This window comes from Glycine max, chromosome 11 (genome assembly GCF_000004515.6).
Source record: "Glycine max cultivar Williams 82 chromosome 11, Glycine_max_v4.0, whole genome shotgun sequence".
In the NCBI taxonomy this organism is placed as follows: Eukaryota; Viridiplantae; Streptophyta; class Magnoliopsida; order Fabales; family Fabaceae; genus Glycine; species Glycine max.
In genome coordinates, this window is record NC_038247.2 from 11,507,477 (window position 1) to 11,531,079 (window position 23,603).

The following is a 23,603-nucleotide window of genomic DNA, read 5'->3' on the forward strand; positions in this document are numbered from 1 at the left end:
AATTGATTTATATTTTCAAAAATTATAATAATAAAATCTTTAATATCTGTCGTGATAATTTTTTTTTATAAAAAAGTAATGATGACATATACGTGCATGTGTACAAATATAATTTGATACCTATTCTTATTTTCATTTCCGCTTAAAAAATGAGTAATACTCCTATCCATACACCGGGCAAAACGGTTATTCCCTTGGCATCTTTTGTGACATTTAAGTCTTGTTAACTATTTTTAGTACATTGATTAATGAATTAAAAAATATTTATTATAAAAATATAAAAAATGTAAAGAAAATTATAAACAACCTTATTTTACACATTCCACCAAAAATCTTTTTTATTTTAATTTTTTTTCCAATGTTATAAGATATTGGTTAACATTTACCATAAATGATAATAATTGCATAGTACTATTTTCTCCCAAACAAATCTATACTTGTAGTATTATCTGTCATGATAATTTTAACAAACACGTGGAGTTCTCACTTAATCGGTTAAACCTTACCACCCCATGGCATGCAGAGCGTGAAGCATCTGGCGCCGCACCTCGACCCCTTTACCGAGTCTCCATTTCTTCCCATTCGTTAATTCCAATTTCCGAATCCCAAACTCAAACCTCACACACACTCTCTCTATATAATCGTCCTCACTTTAATGTCGGCACCGCAGAGGTTTCTCTGCACTCTCTCACACGCTCCCCCTCTCTATTCCTCTATCTCCACCTTCAAATCTAGAACCTTCCTTTTCCTCCCCTTCGTCCACTCTTACCGCACCCTAACACCCTCGCTCTCGCCAATGCCTCGCAATCAGGTATTATATTCCTCTTCCGATTTCCGAACTCATCGCTTTTCTTCGATTCTCTTTCTTTTCGTTCTCGAATTTGTAGCTCGAAGCTGAAATTCGATGATCTTATAATGCTTTTCCGATCGAACGAGCTGAATTTTTTTTTTATCGATGATCGATTGTTTTGCAGCGAAGTGGCGCGCACGTGGAGCGGAAGTGGAAACAGAAAGCGAAAACGGAGGGACACTTATCGGCTATGGCGGACGCAGCGGAAACTGTTACCAACAAGCTCAGTGGATTGAGTATTGGCGAAAACAGTGGGAAAACCGTGGCGCAAGGTTCGATTGCGACTTGGAAACCTAAATCTTATGGAACTGCGAGTGGAGGCACTGTTACCGAAGTTGAAAATGGAGCTGGAGTTGATGCAAGTGTGGCTTCAACGCAAAAGAGTAGTGGTAGTGGTTTGAGTAAGATATTTCGCGGTGATTTGTTAGAGAATTTTACTGTGGACAACTCCACCTACTCACGTGCACAAGTTAGAGCGACTTTCTATCCTAAATTTGAAAATGAGAAGTCGGATCAAGAGGTATATTCTTTCTGTCACAATTTTTTTCCTGTTTTGAAATGTGTTACGTGATTTCTGCGATTTACGTTTGAACTTTGAAGTATGTGTTTAATCTTAGCCTTTTAGGATAGTTCAAGACAAAATAAACACAGTTTTTATGGAAGTTTTGGGGAGAATAGGATTTTAGGATACAGGGAGGATGGAATAAAGTGATGAACGATTCTAGAAAGGAACTTTTGTCTTCTTGAAGGATTTCTGTTTGGTATGGGAAGATGTGTTTATTTCTCTGGTGCAAAATTCTCTTCTCTATCGTAGCTGAAATAGCCCTGCAAACAAGTTCTTTCACAAATGAAGGAATCGCAAGATTTTTAAAAGTTGACTCTAATAGAACAATGATCCTGAGTTCCCAACATCCATATGATGTGTTGTTATGCTTGGTTCTAACCTCTTAGAAACAATATTAAAGGCAAGTTTTACTTTCCTGTATCAAACACAGGCTCTTGCATTTTATTAGGAATTTTTTACAACTGATAATTGTTTTCTTTGGGATAATGAGCTCTTGTTCTCCTTCCTGTAATTACCTATGTATATTATATGTAGTTTTATAACTGTTACTTGTATTGTATGTATTCTGTTTGGCTGTAGGTCCGGACAAGGATGATTGAGTTGGTAGCTAAAGGGTTGGCTACGTTAGAGGTATGGTGATTGTACTTAATGTTACATAAGTTTTTATATATTTTTTGGGGTTCATAACTACTAGTTGGATGAATTTTGATTTGATTGATTTTCAGTGGTGGATTTAATTTTATTGACTTGCTTGTGCAGGTTTCACTTAAACACTCTGGCTCTCTTTTTATGTATGCGGGTCATGAGGGTGGAGCTTATGCAAAAAATAGTTTTGGAAATATGTATGCTCATCACAGATTTTGCCTCCTTTATGTTTCCCTTTTCTTTTAGCTTATGCTTGGTATTTTCTTTTCTCCCTTTATTGTGAATAATGGTCATGCAGTAATTCAGCAAATGATGAAACATTATGGCATGGGAATTTTTTTTTATCCATATACAAGTGATTTTCTTGGAGTATGGTTGTTGTGGTTTTCCATATTTCCTAATACATTTTACTTTATCATCTTGTTTTATGTAGCTATTTTTTGTTATTTATTGGGTATACCATTTTTTTTCCTGAGCAGATATACTGCTGTTGGTGTATTTGTTCTTGGACGGATGTTTCGTGAGGCTTGGGGAACTGAAGCTTCAAAAAAACAGGCTGAATTTAATAATTTTCTTGAGGTAAAATTATAAATTATAAATAAAGAACAAAGAAGGATTCAGTTTTATAGCATGTCTAGGATTCTGTGGTAGTGTTAGCAAAAACCATCTCCAAGGGTGGATCAATTTTATCTGCAAACATTTTTGGCCATTGCAACTATATCTAGAGCATAAAATAAGAAAATAATGTACAGGAATTGCCAATTTTTTCAGTTTTTTAGTTAAAAATATTCCATGTTCTAATAAATTTAGTTAAAGATTGCTATATTTTTTTTATCACAAAGACACAAACATTTGGTCACATTGTGCACATTCAGACCTTTTATTTTTTATTTTTGGCAAAATTCAGGGTGTCCTTGTTAAATTTTTTTGTGGTGCAAGGAGAATTATTAGAGATACCTTAACTAGAATATCTTTATTAATTTCCAATCTTCATCTGTTGAAAATTTGCCCAGTCTCTGTAATTTTTTTTTCTTTTTTTGGTTGGGCTTACTCATTTGCAGGATTGATGTTAAAAAAGTATGAATGATTAGCTAGTGACTAATTTGACAGTCGTTCAACATGTGGTTTATGATTATTTGGTTTTCTGATTCTCGATTATGCATCTAGGCATACTTACATTTTGTGTATAATTTTGACTAATGTCTTTCACCCCCTTCCAACATGCATTTTTCAGTACATGTGGCTGTTAATGGTATTCACTTTGTAACTATAAATTGATACTAGTGTAGGATTTTGTTACTGCATTTATTAACCTTTAGTTTTAATTCATGCTCAAACCAACGAAATGAACATTATTATTATATTCCCTTTCAGAGAAACCATATGTGCATATCAATGGAGCTAGTAACTGCTGTTCTTGGAGACCATGGACAGCGTCCCCAAGAAGATTATGGTAAAATTCTTTAACTTGATTAGTTCAAGGAAATTCTTGGTATTTTGAACAATATAGTGTTTTGAGCTTCATTTGAAAAACTTGGTACAAATCGAAAAATAGAATTGAAACTATTGTTTACTACTGGATGGCTTGACAAAATCAGCCAAAATTTTATTTTGAATTTTGGTCAAATTATCTGTTTATGGCTATCAGATTCCAGATATTGAATTGTAAGGATATTATAGAGTATGTATCTGTATGGTTATAGGCTATAGCTATGATTACATATTTTTTACATGTAGTGTGACCTGACCTGTCTTACATCTTTTAGTAATTGCTGTATCTTTCTGATCCGCAATCTACTATTAGTAACTCAAAGTTTCATGTTTCATAGTTTTCTCCTGGGCCAGGAGTTTAAAAGGGAATGAAGTTCTTACATATATGTCTGAGTTAATTCTCGACATGGAAATAGTCTACCGCATTAGGAAGCAAAGAATGCTTCCAATTTCTAATATTCCTGTTCAAAGATTTATTTCATATGGAGTTTATCATATAATTGTTTCATGCCACATATTCATTGTTTTCTTTTTAATCTGGGCAGCGGTAGTTACAGCAGTTACTGAACTGGGCAATGGAAAGCCAAAGTTCTATTCAACTCCAGAGATAATTGCTTTCTGCCGAAAATGGCGCCTTCCAACAAATCATGTGTGGTTGTTTTCAACAAGGTGAACATCTAGGATTTTTTAATTAAAAAATGAAGGATTTTTATTACTTAACATATTACAAATGATGTAAATATGTTATTTCTTTTAAATCTGGTTTTATAAAATGGTATTTTACTGAAATGACTAGGGTTGCATCAGAAGTAGTGGATATTTCTACTTATGTTTGTAAGAAAAGGTATTCTCTTACAATGTTGAAGCACCAAACTGTCTTCCAAATGCGAACCTTTTGTTTCTGAATTTGGAATTTTTTGTGATTGAAGTATGATGTATTGCTATTCTTTGTAGATTTTTTTAGGTTTGTGACTCCAGCTTTTATTTATATAACGGTAAAACATTTTGACTGAGAGCACTGTTTGGGTGGTCTAGCCATAATTACCTTAGCTTTAATGTAATTAGGAACGTTAGAAGTTAGGACACATGTTTCTTATGGTTCTTTTTCTTTGGTTGATTTTCTTGTTTTCATGGTTATATCCTAAGTATATTTTGAATAACCATATAATATGTTCTGTTGAGCTAATTTATTATTTTACTAAAATGTGTTCAGTGTTTTTTTGCTATTTTATTTCAACTCATACATTTCAACTTGGATTTTTATCATTAATATAATATGCTTCAAGCCTTCAAGAACATGAGAAGTTTTGGTTTCACTTTCATGGCTTTATGAAATGTAGAAAATCAGCAGCTTCTTTCTTCGCTGCCTATGATGCCTTATGTGAGGAGGGTACTGCAACTTCTGTATGCAAGGCTCTTGATGAAATTGCAGACATCTCTGTACCAGGTAAAAAAAAAAAAAAAGATTAACATGAATCGTTTAGATAGACTATGTATCTTATCCCTCATACATGATATACGAGTATATCTACTCGATTTAGTCTGTTATTTTCTTAAGCTATTGTGTATAGGCTTAACTATGGTTTTCTGTACTTTCATAGTTAGTTAACTAACTGACTAGAGTCAGTTGATAATTACAACTGTAACTGCCTATATAAGCTGAGGTGTAACTGATTACCATTTGGGTTGAATATCACAATCTTTCACCTCAATTCTGTTAGTGTTTTTCTCTCTTCTGAGATTCGTTATGGTATCATAGAGCCTCGTTTCAATCCTCGTTTCTTCTTTCATGGCTTCCGCTTCCATTCCTCCTCCCCCTCCTCCGCCGTTGAATGGTGGAACTCTGCTTGGTTCTGCGGTGGTTGTCACTGCCAAAGAATATTTGCACTCCATTTCGCAGAAGTTAACCAACTCCAATTATCTCCTCTGGTGTCAACAAGTTGAACCAGTGCTAAAAGGTCATCACCTCTATCATCTTCTCGCAGGACTACAAATTCCACCACGACATCTCACCATCGCCGATTGCAATGCTGGTATTACTTCTTCTTTTGGGAGCAACAAGATCAGCTTCTTCTGTCGTGGTTACAGTCCACTATTTCTGGTGAAGTTCTTCCACGACTCGTCAGATGCAAAATTGCTTGGCATCTTTGGGATAAGCTTCATACACATTTCTACTCCATTGTTCTCAACAACAGTTCCATTTCTGACTATTTTTTTGGGATAAGCAACAATTTGCGTAACATTTTTCTCAACAACAGTTCCATTTCTGACTATTTTTTTGGTATTCAAACTATAATTGATTCACTCTAGTCGATCGGAGAGCATGTGTCGGAATCTGATCACGTTGATATAATTCTTGATGGATTACCAAACGAGTTCGAATCGCTCATTACTTGTGAGTGGAAAGTTTGAGTTTATGTCCATTGATGAGGTCGTAACTCTTCTTCTTGCACATGCGATTCGCATCGCTCGCAAGAAAACCCTTGCCTCATTTGTTGGTTTGATTAATCTCACTGCAGGAGCTAAACCTAATTTTAGCCCCAATTTCAGTCTCAGTTCTGCACAAGAAGCTTCTGGTTCCTCGGCCTCTTCTAATCCGCAAGCAAATGTCGATCACGGTAATTCTAGCTCTTCGTCGAATTCTGGTTTGAGCTACAGCAATTGCAACGAAGGCAATCGTTATGTCAGCGCTGGTGTTGGCCGTGGTGGCTGTGGTGGCGGCGGCTGGAATTTCTCTTGCGGTGGTCGCAGTGGTGGACGTGGCAGAAGTTGCTGTGCAAACATTCAGTGTCAGAGCTGTCACACGTATGGTCATGAAGCAACTTACTGTTATCAAAGGCACAATGATGATTATGTTCCTACTCAGCCCATGGAATATCCTGACCAGAACCGATCCCCAGACCTCATCCAATCCCAATCAGTATCGAAGTCAGAGTCAGAATTCTAACAATTTTCAGAATCAGCAGAATCAGCATCCTCCACAGGCCAATCTGACTAGTGTTACTTTGACCTCCTCTCCAAATTGGTATCCAGATTCTGGGTTTTCCCATCATGTCACAAATGTTTCCCAGAATATTCATCAGACTACTCCTTTTGAAGGACCTGATCAAATAACAATTGGTAATGGCCAAGGGTTGAATATCAACTCTTCAGGTTTGACATCCTTTGTCTCCCCCTTTAATCCTAAAATTCCTCTTGTCCTTAATAATCTCTTGTTTGTTCCTTCAATTACCAAAAACTCCAACGAGCAGCTTGTGTGTAAATTGCATAAGGCAATTTATGGCCTTAAACAAGCCTCTAGAGCCTGGTTTGATAAGTTGAAGGCTGCTCTACTTCGGTTTCAGTTCAGGGCAAGCAAATGTGATTCCTCCTTATTTGTTTACACTGATTTCAAAGATACTGTCATTCATATGCTTGTGTATGTGGATGATATTATTCTGACTGGGAACAACACATCCTTCATTCAATCCCTAGTCACCATACTTAACTGAGTTTTCTCTTAAAGACCTAGGGAATCTTGATTACTTCCTGGGAATTGAAGTCAGACCTCAGCCCAATGGTGCTCTTATACTGACCCAGTCAAAATATATTAGGGATTTGTTGAGGAAAACCAACATGGATGAAGCCAATCCAATCTCTTCTCCAATGGTTGAAGGCTGCAAGTTAACCAAATCAGGGTATGAGCCTTTCCCTGATCCCACACTCTACAGATCCAATGTGGTAGCCTTGCAGTATGCCACTATTACTCGCCCAGAAATCAGCTTCTCTGTCAACAAAGTCTGCCAGTATATATGTCAGACCCTTCAGAACAACATTGGGCAGCAGTAAAGGGAATACTTCGATATCTGGCAGGCACCATCAATTTTGGCTAGAAATTTCTTCCTCCCTCCACTGGACCTCCCTTTGAGTTACATGCCTTTTGTGATGCTGACTGGGCATCTGACCCGGATGATAGAAGGTCAACTTCTGGTGCAGCCATCTTCTTTGGGTCCAATTTAGTGTCTTGGTGGTCAAAGAAGCAATCTGTTGTTGCCAGGTCCAGTACAGAGGCTGAATATCGAAGTTTAGCATTGGGCACAGCTGAGGTTACATGGATTAAGTCCTTCTGTCTGAACTGCACATTCCTCATCATCACTCTCCAGTCATCTTCTGTGACAATTTGAGCACTGTTGCTCTTGCTCACAATCCGGTTATGCACTCCTGTACTAAGCATATGGAACTGGATCTCTTCTTTGTCAGAGAAAAGGTTAAGGACAAGCAGCTTCAAGTGAGTCATGTCGCTGCCATTGATCAGAAAGCTGACTTTCTGACCAAGGCTCTAACTCCTTCCAACTTTGCTACATACAGATCCAAGCTCAGAGTGGCTGAGAAGTTTACTTTCAACCTCTCCTGAGCTTGCAGGGGGGTATAGGAGTATATCTACTCAATTTATTGTGTTATTTTCTTAAACTACTGTGTATAGGCTTAACTAAGGTTTTCTGTTCTTTCATAGTTAACTTACTGATTTGAGTCAGTTGACAGTTACAACTGTAACTGCCTATATAAGCTGAGGTGTAACTGATTATCATTTGGGTTGAATATACAATCTTTCACCTCAATTCTGTTAGTGTTTTTCTCTCTTCTGAGATTCGTTTACATGAATTGTTATATTTGAACAAATGGTATTTGATTGAAAGTCATTTGAAATGATTACCTAGGGAAGAATATGTTGGCTCATTGGATAAACAAATGAATGGCCCTAAAAGGGATGGAGGGATATGACTAGTTCATGAGCACTCTTGATGCCATAAATTTGACTTTGTGATCTTACCATCTTTATTGTTGATTTTTATACACTGGTTGCTGAACCACAACTTATGGCACAAACAGTACCTTGGTAGTTTTATGCCTGTCCTCAAAACCATAATATAGACCTTCTGGTCTCACTCCCACTTTTTTTACCTTCTACCATAGACAAGCAATATCTTTCTGAAGTGAACTTCTGGTGGTTTGCGACTAGTGGTTATATTTGCTGCTTCTATCAGAAAAAGGAATTTAAGAACTGATACCTACTTATATTTTGAATTTTGATCTTATGTAACAACATTTTGAAAGGAAGTAGGTTTATAGTTTTTGTGTTCTTGTTTCGATCTCAGTCCACTGTGTTTTGTTAATTTCAGTATTTCATTTTTTTAATTGTTAGTCTCTTTTAACTACTGAATTCTGTGTGAACTACTTGTCAAAATCTTTGTGTATTTACTTGTGATTTTATAACTGCAGGTTCGAAAGACCATGTAAAAGCCCAAGGTGAAATTTTAGAGGGTCTTGTGGCTCGTCTTGTAAGTCACGACAGCTCAAACCATATAGAGAAAACTTTGAAAGAATTTCCTCCTCCACCTGCTGATGGAGGTATGCTTATTGATTCTCTAAATATTGTGTGCCTGGTATTCTATGATTTTCTTAGTTGATGGCCTTGTTAATTCTTGTTGTTTATTGATCAATATATTCATTTTATGCTATGTCATATATGCTTGGTAGTTGAAGACAGATGATTAGATATGCCTAGGCTTGAGATCATAGAACTGATAATAAGTCCAAGTGTGACTGAGAAACACAATAATTACAAGCCAAGTGGGACCTTTTTCTAAAGTAAAATCACTTACCCCTCCCCCCTCTACAAGTGAACTTTCTTGAAACTCCTAAATATTAGTCACAGTATATATAGCAATTTAAAATAATGTCTGATTTTTCCTTTCTTCTTCAGTGGCCCTTGATTCCGGACCAAGTCTAAGGGAAATTTGTGCAGCAAATAGAACTGATGAAAAGCAGGTACAGAGTAAACTGCATTACCTTGATTAGAAGTTGTACAATTGCAATTCGTGAGGTGGGTATGGGACAGGTCCTTCCAATGTAGCTTATAACACATTGCAATTCTAGGAAATATAACAGTGGAACCCTATCAAACAGGGTATGGGACGGGTCCTTCCAATGTAGCTTATAACCCATTGCAATTCTAGAAAATTTAACAGTGGAACCCTATCAAGCAGGAAACGTGGGTTCCCCATTCCCTCTGTCCAGTGTGTTGTGTCTGTCTCTGCACTAAAATGACAAGGTTATTTAGGAACAAAAATGAGATATACAAATCTATATGGACTTAAAGGTAATGAAGTATTGTCATTTGGAATGTTTTTGCAGCAAATAAAAGCACTTCTTGAGAGTGTTGGTAGTTCTTTTTGTCCTGCCTACTCGGATTGGTTTGGGACTGATGGTGCTGATTATCATTCAAGAAATGCGGACAGATCTGTTCTTTCAAAGTTTTTACAAGCCCATCCTGCAGACTATTCAACTAAAAAGTTACAGGTCAGTTTAGACTTTCTTATATCCTAACCTTATACTACATGGAAATATGCTAATTTCAACAAACTCTACGTGCCAAATTTTGTTCATGAGCAAGTTTGTATATCCTTGTTTTTAAATAAATATCCTCATTACATTGTTGACATCTTCCTTTCTAATAGATTATTTCTGTATAATGAAAAATGTGTATACTAATAGTCTTTACTTTCTAGATTTGAAGAGTTTCCAATAATTACTATTTTCCTGAATGGTTGAAAGGGCCTCCCAATTTTTATTTTGTGTTGACATGTTGTTTTAATTTTCCCTAGCAGTTTATGCTTCCATTTATTTTTCTATCAAATGCTTTATTGTCTTCCATTCAGTTCATTGTCATCATATCTTTGATTTGAGTTTGAATCAGGAAATCGTTCGGTTGATGAGGGAAAAACGCTTCCCTGCTGCATTCAAATGTTATCATAACTTCCACAAGGTTGATGCCATGTCAAGTGACAATATTTTCTATAAAATGGTAATTCATGTACATAGTGATTCTGCTTTTCGGCGATACCAAAAAGAGATGAGGTATATTTTCAAACTGATTTTCTTGAATAATCAGCTAGTTTAATATTCTGAAAAATTCAATTTGAGACTTTCTAATGTTTTATATCATACATTTTGTTGATACCTTTTGAATTTTGAATGTTTGGCACTTTCAGGCTTAAACCAGGATTATGGCCACTGTATCGAGGTAAATACTTTATTTTCCTTTCAATTTTCTAATATCCTATTCATTTATGTGAAATTTTTAACATAATGTTTCCAGTCCCTTTTGAGCAACTATTGATTATAGTGTTAATTATGCTATCATTATGTACCGGTCCTTGCTATTTTTTTAGGCATTCAGGATTTAATAGCTGCTGTTGAGAGATGTAAATGGTTGTATTGAAAATGTATACTGACAATTTTAACCTATTCATGGATTATGGAGCATGAATGTTGAAATTGAAGTTGCTTACTTAGTTTTTGCCTGTTAAAAAAGTCAAAAGCACTAAACAAGTTTCATTCATCCAAATTTATTTGAATTACTCTGATATTTAATATATGCAAATCTAACAAATGCATTGATAATATGCTCTTTCAAGCTGCAGTAGAGAAGTTGGAATAAATTATTAATCCTGTGGATACTTTTCATAAACATAAACATATTATACCTTTGAATGAACATATTAGCTACTTTGCTGACACCCTTAAACTGACTCCTTACGACCCCTTTAAGCATTCCAATGGGTACATTCCATTCATAGAAGTAGAATGAAAAATCCTACCCAAATCCAAGATCTAAACTTAATCAACTCAAGAACAGATTCAAGGTTGGGAACCTCATGATGGAAAATAACATTGTTTCTACGCAACCAAATTGCTGACATTTCAATTTTAAGAATAACAAACGGTTATTCTTGTTGATTCATACAAGTTTCTGACACCTTAATGTTCCCAGGTTTTTTTGTTGATATCAATTTATTTAAGGCAAACAAGGAGACAGCCGGCGAAGTTTCTAAGAACAGTGTAAATGAAACTGGTAACAGCAGCTCTGGGAAAGATGACTTTGCAGATGAAGATGCAAATTTAATGGTCAAATTGAAATTTCTTACATATAAGGTATACATCCATATTTGAAATATGAAATTGTATCAATCAAATAATATTGTTTATGCAATTGTATGTTGATATTGTACACATAGTACATATCTTATTTATAACTATTTTTGGAGATTATAATATACTGTCTCTATTCTTTCTGATAATTTTAAATTTGTTAAGTCACAAAATGTAGCTTGTATATTTTTTGTTTTATATTTTTATGTAATCCAATACTTTTAAAAAAAATGCTGCCCTTAGGTCTGGGACATGATAGAGAAACTGAAAAGCCATGTTAAAATGTGTTGTGTGTGGGAACTATTGGTGATATCATGTGTTAATGTGCTCAAAATACCAGCCTAGAAAAAGTTCCCTGGGAAGGGTTGAAGGGTTCACTTATATGCTATGCTTTAAACCTTCAATATTATCAATTATGCATCCACGTTCCTTCTTGAAGCATCATACATCTTTTTCAGAATATCTGCATGTCCTGATTTGGAATCTTTTCTTCCAATAAATGCCTTTTGTTTTCTGTAAGTTTTTAGAATTGCTTTGAAATTGCATTGTAAAATTATTTTCTTTGTGATATTACTGGGAATGACTCTTTGGTCAGTAATTATGTCTAATATTAGTTACTAACTGCTTTATTCCAAGGTTATCAAATCAGGATTCAAATTGTGAATTGCCAAGCTAATTTTTGAATTGTGAATCATAATTTGTATCCAATTGTAAGATTTAGAGATAAAAATAACTTAAAATATATCTTATAGATGATATATAGTGTTCAATATAATAATTTTATACTAGAAATAGATAAAAACAACTAAAACATAAGCCTCATAAAACATAATTATTAGTTATATTTGAGTTTTTGAAGTCTCTATTTTAGAATCATGGAAATGAAACAATGAAATAACCAAATAGAGTGTATGAATTGAATGAGTGAGTAACAAATAAAATAGTGGAATAATCAAATAGGATAATATTAGAAGTGACCCTACAATTGCTTTTCATTTAACAATTGAAGCTTATATGACTTTTCAATTTCTTTTGTGACAATTGGTGCAAGAAAAGTAGAAAAAAAGAAAAAAAAATGAATTACTGAATTATGCAATTCATAGCGATGATAGGAAATTGCATTGATTTATTCATGTATCGTAAAATTCATTTGAGATTGACATTCGTTTTATATGAATTGATAGGCGGCCAAATCATATCTAATTGTAGGATTTGAACTATGAATCATAAGAATCTAATAGCTATGCTTTATTCTTATTCTTATTTTGGATCTCTGTCCCAGTTGCGAACCTTTCTCATTCGAAATGGCTTGTCAATTCTGTTCAAAGAAGGTCCAGGTGCTTACAAGGCTTATTACCTCAGGTAAATTATGTGTTTCTTGCACTTGAGACCTGGAATCTAGTTTTTAGAGGATTTTAGCTTTGCTATATTTTCACAAGTTTAACTCTGGATGATTCGCTAACAGCATATAATATTTCATATACGTTTTCCAGTTACATTTTCATGGTTGAGGTTTGAGATTGATGTGTATGTGTTGACAGTTGGGCACTTTATTCATCAGCATCACCCTTTCCACTGCATGAATGTGTTTGCTATGTGACTGTTCTATTAGGTCCAGGGCAGTTTATTAGGCATGAACAGTGGCTTCATAAAGAAACAACAACTTGATAGAAAGGCTTTTTGAATTTTGATGTTGATAAGACTCAAGATATATTATATCAATACAATGAACTCCAATAGTATTAATAACGGAAATCCCAGTCTGTATCAGAGATTCAGTCTTGGTATGGAGGATTACAATAAGAACAACAGAAGACAAAATGATAACAGGGCAAATTCGAGAGTGCCCAATTCTCTCCCAAGCTTAACAGAATTCCACCCCCCTTCCCCTCTCTCACCCATCCACTTATATTTCCATTCTTTCTTTCTCCACACAACTTGTGCACACCCCACACCACCACTGCCAGGTAGGCAAATTAGTTAGGCTTTTCTCTCTCCTGATTCTGATCCTGTGCATCGCACCTCTTGTGCCTCCTCCCATAGGTCTTAATTTTTTTACTAGGGGTCTTATCAGAACTTTCCACAACTACCAAAATGTGCTTGAAGGTTATTAGTAGTCTAATTCTTAATTTGATTTTGTCCTTTTTTCTGCTACACAAAATGTGTTTGCTATGATCCAACTCCCAAAAAATATGTTTTTAGAACAATTTTTAACAAACCATAAAAATAAAGCCTTCATTAATCTTAAATCTACGGTGTATCCCATCCTTCATTTACTAATTATCTTCCTATTGATCCATCAGCTAGGTAATTATGCTATTCTGGTTCAATAACTGTAAGGGCATAATTCAATACTTAGCTGGACAACCTGTTCTTAATGCTGCAATATATTGAATGGGAATTTTGAGATATTTCTGTAATGTCAATCATACTGATGTGAAAGATGTAAGTTACAATATCTGTATGCTTCTCATTCAAGGTTATAATCTGAATTACTTTTTTTGTTTGTTCATTTTTTCAACTTTGCAGACAAATGAAAATATGGGGAACCTCTGCAGCAAAGCAGAGAGAACTTAGCAATATGCTTGATGAATGGTATTTCCTGAATCATTCCTCCTGATGCCCCCTAACTATGAGTTTGGACTTTCTGCTAGAGTCATTTTTTTCACTTTTTTCCTGTCTGCCTGTGTATTTTTCTTTTTGCTACTTTGGTTGGTGCATCTGGTTAAGATTTTTTTTATTTTTCTCTGCTTACAGGGCTGTGTATATAAGAAGGAAGTGTGGAAATAAGCCACTGTCATCATCAACATATCTAAGTGAAGCTGAACCTTTTCTTGAACAGTTTGCAAAACGTAGTCCACAGAACCAAGCGCTGATAGGTTCTGCTGGTAATTTAGTTAGGACTGAAGATTTCTTGGCCATTGTCGAGGGAGGCCAGGATGAAGAAGGTGATCTAGTTGCAGAGCGGGAGATAGCACTGCCAGGGCCTAATATCTCAGTCAAGGACACAGTTCCAAAATATGAAGGGTTGATTGTATTCTTTCCCGGTAATTCTTATACTATGCTTGTAGTCATTCCCAACAATTAGATTCACATTTGCCTGGTCACCATCTTCAATACCACTGAAGATCAAGAGACCTTAAATTGAGTAATTAGAAGTATAAACAAGGTTTTAAATGTGAGCATTTAGAATAGGTGGCCACCAGTTATACTAAAGTGGGTGAAGGCTTGAAGCAATGCAAAATGCCTGTAAGTTCATGGATTGGCTGCTTTTCTATTCCATGAACTCTTATGGTGTGTGGGAAACAATCTCCTGTCAGTGTTTAATGAAATTAATGTGGTCATGGGATAGGACAGAATCAATGAAATTAATGTGCCCCTTCAAGAACAATGATTTGGAGTTAACTTACTAGTTTAGTTTCTTTGTTTGAGACTTTGATTAATCAATGAAATTAATGTGCCCCTTCAAATATGGCTTATTGGTGTTACGTTGTTTTAATGAGGTTTACACTGGAGCTTTTGCACTATTTTTTTTGTTGAATCTTGTGGGTGTACTTTAGGCATAATTGATTTTGGTGTTGATATAGTTTTTGCTCATATTTAGCACAATTTCCTTTAATACAGTTATGCAGCCTTGTGTGTGTGTGTGTGCATGTGTGCGTGTGCTTGTGTTTTTAGTGTTTATGACTAATCTTTAAGGGATTTCACCCTTCTTCCAGGAATACCTGGTTGTGCTAAGTCTGCCCTTTGCAAAGAATTGCTAAATGACCAAGGAGGATTAGGAGATGATCGACCAGTTCATAGTCTCATGGGTGATCTAATTAAAGGTAGATTTTCTTCTAAGATTGTTTAAAATGGTGCTTAAATTGCAGAGGTTCTTAACATGATTCAGATCCATTTTATGTATCCCACTGCTCCAGTGCTCTTATATATAAAAGTTGTAAATGTTCAGTAGAACTATTATCTACTTTTTACAATTAACTGATTAAACAGTGATAGATACCTTAAATTAGGTTTTCATAAAGCATACTATTCTTTGAATGAGTACATATGTTTATCAGGTCAGTTCTACGTGTATAACTAATACAGAGTATCATGGAGTATCAACAGGAAAATATTGGCAGAAAGTGGCCGAAGAACGCAGAAAGAAACCGAATTCTATAATGCTTGCTGACAAGAATGCCCCAAATGAAGAAGTTTGGAGACTTGTTAGTGTTCTAACTAATTTCATTATGGCTTACTGAATTTATTTCTTCCTGCTCCGTGTTTTTCTCTTTTGACTTTTGTCCCCTGAGGTTGTTAATTAGAACCTGTTTTAGTATTTTTCGTTGTTCTCTTGATGGTAAAATTGATATATTTAATAATTAATGCCTGATTTCTCCTCCTTGGAATGTTTTCAATTCATGTGATGAAACAAGTTAAAATTAGAAATATGGTTGACATAAAAGCAATAAAAAGTATTTCACTGATTTGACATTCATTTTTTCTATTTACTAAAGTCTTATTCCAGGTTGTATTTTATGTTCATCTTGGATGGCCAGGATAGGGTAGTGTCATGACGAACTTTTGTGTGATTAGGTGGCATGATATGACCAACTCCAAAAACACTACAGTGGGATGGCTGCTGTACTGAAAATGATACGTACACCCAGATAATTAATACTACACACATATCAATGCTAAAATATACTCAAAATTAGAGATGTATTCATTATTAGTAATCAAACGTCAATAGTCTAAACACAAGGAGGGAGAAACATAGGGATGAAGATGTGGCAGAACAGAACAGAGCACAGCACAGACCTTGAAATGCTTGCTGAGGAGGGAGAGTACTACAATCTGTGAAGAGGGAACATGAGGGGACGAACAAGTGGGGTTGGCTGGAATACCACTGGGTTTCCAGAAAAACAGCTGGGTCTGTCCAGAAAAGATGTTGGGCTACCTGAAATATAAAACTTTTTCTGGGAAGCTCAAAAAGGTGGGTGCATTCACTGAAATTCAACAAGTGAGATGGGTTTCAAATCCTAAAAGGCTTCTTATGCCAAAAGAACTGGGAATCAGGGGCAAAATTGGTTTTTGACCCCAAATAGAGTAGCAGCCGCAATTGCAGTCTGCACTGACTGCAGCAGCAAAGCAAGATGCACTGGCCACAGTGGACCATTGCCAGAACAAGATGTGTGGTGATACCATGGCAGCTGAAAACCATGATTGATTACTTTGATACGATTGGATTCATTTTAGTAATGTGTTTAACTGTTTATTATATAGTCAAAGAAAGTTTGGGGGGATGGCAGTTGCCTCCTTCCAAGGTCAGGGCATTCTGCTGCAAGGGCCTGCAGTAATACTTTAATGGCTTAAATACATTTTTTGGTCCCTGCAATTTAATGTTTTTTTCATTTTCGTCCCTGAATTTATTTTTTTCGTTTTAGTCCTTGCAAAATGTGTTTGTTTTATTTTTCATCCTTAAAGTGTTTTAGATAGCGCTTTGAACAGTAAAAAAATGTTTTGAACAATGCAAAAAATATTATCTAAAGCACTTTAAGGACAAAAAACAAAACAAACACATTTTGAAAGGACTAAAACAAAATAAAATAAAATTGCAGGGGCGAAAATGAAAAAGCGTTAAATTGTAGGGACCAAAAATGTATTTAAGCCTAATTTAATTAGAAAAATCACTTGCCTTTTTGATTTGTTAGTCTACTTCTGGAATCATTTTTGTCTGGCTATCAACTTTGTATCATCTACTTATTAAAATTTCTACAAATTAACCTAGTCACACTTGTAAAATATGCAGATAGAAGACATGTGTCACAAAACAAGGGCATCTGCTGTACCAGTTGTAGCTGAATCTGAAGGTTATGTTTTGTTGTCCGTTCTGAATTGTTTGTATTGACCAAGTCAATGTTTTTGTTGTTTAGTTAGAAAATACTGTCACTTCTAATTGTTTGAAAAAGGATATTTAAATACAAACTACATAATTGAGTTTAAGGCCTTAAAGTCCAATATCACAAGTATTACTAACATACTCTAATAGCAATAATCCTAACAGTTTTGTTTTCTTTTTTAAATCTATGGATTGCGTGTCTTTCATCACGGCATAAATTTGGAAGATTTTGCTTGTCCTTTTTTCTTGTCCTTTTTTCTTGATATGCTTTAGTCCCTGGTAACTTGCTCGAATAGAGTATTTATTTTGCTTTAAAATGTGAAAAAAATTAAAATGGCAGTGGTCTGGCTTCGTTACAATAAGTAATAGCTGTGTCATTTGTTTCTTGGTAGTAAAGAACTTGACTTATTTTTAGCTTAATGTTCTCATACATAGTTTCTAGGTAGTAAAGAACTTGACTTATTTTTAGGTTCATTATCTCATACATTGCTTCTTGGTAATGAAGAACTTCACTTATTTTCATCTTAGTATCTTCATCTCACTCTTTTTTTTTTTGTGCAGGAACTGATTCAAATCCATTTTCTCTTGATGCATTAGCTGTTTTCATGTTTCGTGTGCTTCAAAGAGTCAATCATCCGGTATTTATTGTTTTGTTTTCCTGGATATATGATCCCTGATCTTTCAAAAGGTTTCATTACCTTCCACTGAATTTATTTGAATTTTTCCAATTTCTCAAGGGAAATCTTGACAAAGGATCTCCAAATGCTGGCTATGTGCTGCTAATGTTTTATCATCTTTATGAGGGCAGGGTACAATGCTTCTTTTATTGTTACTCCAATTTATTTACATTTTAATATTTCCTAAACTGATTTTGCCAATGCTTTTCAGAACCGTAGAGAGTTTGAGGGTGAATTAATTGAGCGTTTTGGGTCACTTGTCAAGATGCCACTATTGAAATCTGATAGGTACTTTCATGTTATTACTATCTATTCAGTATTCACTGGTATCAATATTTTTATTTATTTTTCTTGCTTATCATTTAATGCTCTAAAAGTAATTAACGGCCTGTTAGTATTCATTGTAACCTAATCTTTCTGTTATTATCCATTTACTTCTGTTACATTGAGAAAAGTAACCGATGAAATTTACTACTGCTGGATTCAAATACTGCTTCCAATCGGGGAATCTTGATTCTTAAGAGATAGAGTGAAAGGTGTACTTGAATTGGCTGGGGAACAATATAACTAATTATTAAATGTGATTTGCCAGTGGTGCTAAAGGACCAAGCCATAATCAAGCTTTTAGGTGAATAATCATGATCGTGTTTATATCTCAGCATTAGAAACCGGAGCAGAACACACTTGAATGGGGGTAAATGTACTGTATTAATCTTCTGAAAATACTAGTAGCAGTATGGTATTAGTACCAGTGGGTATCCTTATGATAAACTGAAACACAAAAAATGACACTAGGTAGTCATGAGACCCTGTACTCTCCCTCGCCGTTGTTATGCTGCAAAATAAGTATTTGCAGATGATTTACTGCTGTTATGGGATAACTGGAACCCGTTTTCGTAATGATTCATGAATGGAAAGCTCACTAGAACTCTGAAGTAGATTGAATTCATCTGTCCTCTCACTAATGTTTCTTATTTGTGCTTTTGCCATGTGCAGGAATCCCCTTCCTGAGCCAGTGCAGTCTGTTTTGGAGGAAGGAATTGATCTATATAAACTTCACACTAAGAGACATGGAAGGTCAGCTTTATATGATATTTCAGTTGCATACTTTGAAAATTGTTGCTCTATATTTTTGTTTTGAGAACGTGTTAAGTGTGTAGTGGACTTAGTAATTGCTACAACAACCACAGAAATATGATTTGTGACCTTTTTTCATCTCTGTTAAGTGTATATTGGGATGTAATTCGGATTAAAATGTGTAGAACTTACAGTAAAAGTGAAGAAACACCTAGCTGCATCAGCCACCAGTGCTTCAGAAAAATTTTCAGTACCTCACTCTTAAAGTTCTGAGATTTGTTTCAAGCTGCAGAAAATGTTCTCTTGCTTGTGTTGTAAGTCAAAACTCAAAACTGCAGTCTCATGTCTTTAATTCAGTTATTGGTCAAACTTCATTTTGAATTGTCAAGTCTTGGGAAGGTCCAATACCCTAGGCGGTATGTAGTATATTGCCACCCGTGCATCCCCCCAACAATCATAGTGCTACAATGCACACTGGAATTTTTCCATCCTATGGTGTTCGTATAGATGTAATTGAAGACTTGAATTATGAGTAACTTGTAATATCTGTTATCTTGATGGCTGACAACAATCACAGTGCTACAATGTACACTGGAATTTTTCCATGTATCCCCCCAACAATCATAATGCTACAATTTGTCAACTTGACTTCTTGTTTACTTTATTTAGCCCCTATTTTCTTGAGGTGTTTATTGTAAACTGAGAAGTAGACAATCTTAAAATTGATCCTTATTGTGATAGATTAGAGTCTACCAAAGGATCCTACGCAAAAGAATGGATAAAATGGGAAAAACAGTTACGGGATATTCTTTGTGGAAATGCTGAGTATTTTAATTCTATTCAGGTTAGTACATCTAGCATTTTTCCCCCAGTTGTTTTGTCCACTGTTAGGAACTCTGTTCATTTAACATTATAATAACATTGGTATTTTACTAGGCATTAGGGAATGTCAGTGATTGTTTTTAAAATCTACAATTATGCTCTAAAGTGCTTTTGTTTTCCCTCAAAACATCTGCAGGTTCCATTTGAGTTTGCTGTCAAGCAAGTGTTGGAACAATTGAGAAGCATTGCTAAGGGAGAGTACACACCACCAGATACTGAAAGGAGGAAATTTGGTACCATTGTTTTTGCTGCTCTCAGCATGCCAGTTACTGAAATTCATGGCGTCCTCAATAAAGTAAGGAAATAGTTGCATTTTGTTATCTATATTCAGTATGTTAATTGAAAACTAACTTGTTTCTGCTCAGCATTATTGTTGCTTTTTAAGAATAAAGGCTATGAACACAGCCTGAATGACAAGGGTAATTGTATTTATAGGGTTTAATGTCACTTTTGGTCCATTATGTTTCACTGTTGTTTTACTTTGGTACATTAAGTTTTAAAAGTTTTATTATGGTCCTATGTTTTTGAAATGTATCATTTTGGTTCTTTTTTCAATTTTTCGTTAGAAACATTGGTGTTCTGTTAATTTTTAAATTTTAAAAAAGAACCAAAATGATACATTTTGAAAATATAAAAGTCCAAAATGAAACTTTTAAACTTGTTATGCCAAAGTGAAACAATAGCGATCGGAAAGTTAAGGATTAGTAATCCTTTTGAAAATTAAAAATGGAAAGGATTTGGTTTTATACATGCGCAAGGAAAGTAATCAAAAAAGAAAGAACTCGTCATCTTTCTTTTATCACTTAGGAGTGACAATAAACCTATATATAGTTGTCAGAAAGTTGGTTATGAGTCTAACTCAATTCTACATAACCGGCTTCTAAGGTGAGGATTGCTTCTTATATAGTTTATCTCGACACTATCTTTAGTTGATGTGGGACTTCAACATGTTCCCTTTTGCCTGCGACTATCCGATGTGGGACTTTTAACACACCCCCTCTATCTAGGATGACCACAATTTAGGGGAGGTGGAGAAGCTAAAAGAAAATTACTAGTAGCTATATAAGCCTTTAACCGGTTTATATCTATCAAACCCATCTTAGGTGGTATTTGGCCTAGTTTTTTTCCTACTTAAAAGTAGAAGCTAGGTCAAACACTCTTTTTAAAACGTTCTTAAAAAAATAAGTCTCTTAATTTTGTAGAAGAAAAAATAGAAAAAAAGGAGCTTTTAAATAAGCTAACTAGTGTAGTTTTTACATTACTTATGTGGAGCTTAATTCTTAATGTCCACGCATCGAATCCTTCCATCTGCAATTTTGTCTTTTTTCAATCACTGTTCTCTGTTTCATATTTTTTATTTCTTTAGAGCAAAAAATTAATTTAATCACATTATTATTATATAAATTTTATTCTCATCACCGAAAAATATAAATTTTATTCTGTTTTGTTCATTCATCAAAATATACAGTATTTTAGTCTTAATTAGGTAGAGGATAAATATTTATTTTATATGAATAAAATTTATAATAATCAATACTTTTAAATATATAAATTATATTTTAATTACAATTTATCATAAATAAGTATTTTTAAATTATAAATTAGATTTTAGACATGTGATAAACAAATTATATTGCGATACAAAATTAATTTTAACTATTGATAAACAGTGTATAACTATTCTAATTTAATTAGACAGAGGATTTTCAAAATAAAATATTATTAATTAAATTAATTTTTGACATTTTGAAAAATTAAAAGTTTCAAAGATTTATATTCAGTATTTTTATTTATTTTATTATCATTTAAAATAATTTCATGCAAATTAAATTAATTTTATACATTTATTCATTTATCTTTTTTTTAGTTGGTGAGGTAACTAGTTTTTAATAAAACTAAAACTTTTCAAATATTTTACCAAACAACTTTTAACTTGAAAGAAATTTTAAGCTAAAAAACTAAAAAAGAACAAACAACTTCTACATTTTTTTAAGTTCGTATTTTTCACTTAAATTTAAAAGTAGGTTTTTTTAAGTAAAAAATAAGCTGGGCCAAACATACCCTTATTATATTCAACGGATCAAGAGGCTTGACAGGAAGTGAGCAGTTTTGTTATCTAAATGTTGACTGAGTTCTGCACTGTAGGTGGCAGGATAGCATCTACAAAAATTCTTCCTAATTAGACCGTCTGTTTCACTTCTATCTTGAGGGAGAGATACTAGCCTTACCTTGTACCCGAAGAGGCTTTGTTACTTTGTTCGTAGTTCCATTTGAAAGATGCCATGTGGAAATTACCGTCCACAAGGGCTCTAAGGGCAGTTCTTATCCTTACCCCTTGACTTTCCTTGTTTGTCTGCATCTACCTCAATTGTCCCCCCAATTTGTGTATATATAAAAATAAAAAATCACATCCGTGTGTTTTATCTTGGTTTTAGGAAACAGTATCTGATGCAATAATATGTATATGCAGTTGGCGCAGAGTAATCCCAAGATCAACGAATTCCTTAAAGACAAACGTTTAGAGAATGTTAATCGAGCTCATTTGACTCTTGCCCACAAGAGAAGTCATGGCATCAAAGCTGTAGCTGATTATGGTATCTATCATAATAAAAAGGTGCCGGTGGAGTTGACAGCGCTACTCTTCACAGATAAAATGGCTGCATTTGAAGCATGTACCGGCTCAGTGGAAGGTGAGAAGATAGTTTCAAAGAATTCGTGGCCTCATATTACCTTGTGGACTGCCGAAGGTGTTGCAGCCAAGGATGCCAACATGTTACCACAGTTGCTTGCAGAGGGGAAAGCAAATCGGATTGACTTCAATCCTCCCATCAATATATCTGGCACACTCGACTTTTATTGAGTTGAATTCCTTTTGCTACTCATCTTTCTAAAATAAAACCAACTGAAATTAAGGTGGTCATGTGCTTTTATTTGTTCAACAAAATCATACCCTTTGCTGGCATACAAGTTGGATCCGATATTTAGTGAAGATAGATGATGGAGAAAAATTTTGTAGGAGCGAGCATTTTCTCCTGAAGAACTGTGTACATATATATATAGGCTTTTTAGAAAGCCGAGTATGGTTTCTGGAGTCTCATTGCCGAATTTTCAGCATGAGGGCTTTCATCTGTGTGGTAGACTGGTAGTTCATTTCTTGTTTATTTGCTTCAATGTTACGCTCTCTTTTTACTTTTTTTATATCAATTCTGCTTGTTTCAAGTTTTTGTTTTTTTGCTTTATTTTATTTTCCCTGTGGAATCAGTTTTCTTATAGCATTTTTAATGGTAAAATTGATTGAAGTTGCGTAAATTTATTGTTTATATTTTTTTACATTTAACTCTAAAGTTTAAATTCTTGTTATAATCTGTCCATGTGGGTTTTGAAGAAATTAGTGTGATGTTCAATTTGGGAAAAAAAAAGGAGATTAGGGCTTGTGATTGTAACTGTGAGGAGCAATGTTGTGTTGAGTGCTTCTTATTTTTTGTTTTGTGGTGATTAAAAGTTATTAGTATTTGAATATTATTAATGGTGTTAGTCTTAAACTGATGAAATGATTATTTT

General features: G+C 34.6%; 1 protein-coding gene across 4 annotated transcripts; it reads left to right on the forward strand.

Moving 5' to 3' along the window:
- The first annotated feature begins 470 nt into the window (after positions 1 to 470).
- LOC100815563 (tRNA ligase 1) lies at positions 471 to 23,261 on the forward strand. Of its 4 annotated transcripts, none has more exons than XR_005887148.1 (27): positions 471 to 811; positions 975 to 1,370; positions 1,995 to 2,045; positions 2,175 to 2,257; positions 2,540 to 2,639; positions 3,435 to 3,513; positions 4,097 to 4,220; positions 4,892 to 4,998; positions 8,811 to 8,939; positions 9,295 to 9,359; positions 9,726 to 9,890; positions 10,288 to 10,448; positions 10,583 to 10,614; positions 11,365 to 11,525; positions 12,805 to 12,884; positions 14,052 to 14,117; positions 14,280 to 14,569; positions 15,242 to 15,349; positions 15,633 to 15,730; positions 17,317 to 17,377; positions 17,968 to 18,044; positions 18,144 to 18,215; positions 18,295 to 18,371; positions 19,080 to 19,160; positions 19,346 to 19,474; positions 19,902 to 20,004; positions 20,179 to 20,200. XR_005887148.1 is itself a non-coding variant. In XM_014773094.3 (27 exons), the coding sequence occupies exons 1-27, from the start codon at positions 656 to 658 to the stop codon at positions 22,900 to 22,902; spliced, it is 3,471 nt and encodes a 1,156-aa protein (XP_014628580.1). In that variant the 5' UTR covers positions 471 to 655; the 3' UTR covers positions 22,903 to 23,261. The 4 variants fall into 4 exon arrangements, 2 of the variants coding, with proteins under 2 accessions (XP_014628580.1, XP_014628581.1); XR_005887149.1 differs by having other exon boundaries at positions 19,355 to 19,474; XM_014773094.3 differs by lacking the exon at positions 19,346 to 19,474 and adding an exon at positions 22,513 to 23,261 and having other exon boundaries at positions 20,179 to 20,337.
- The last annotated feature ends 342 nt before the right edge of the window (positions 23,262 to 23,603 follow it).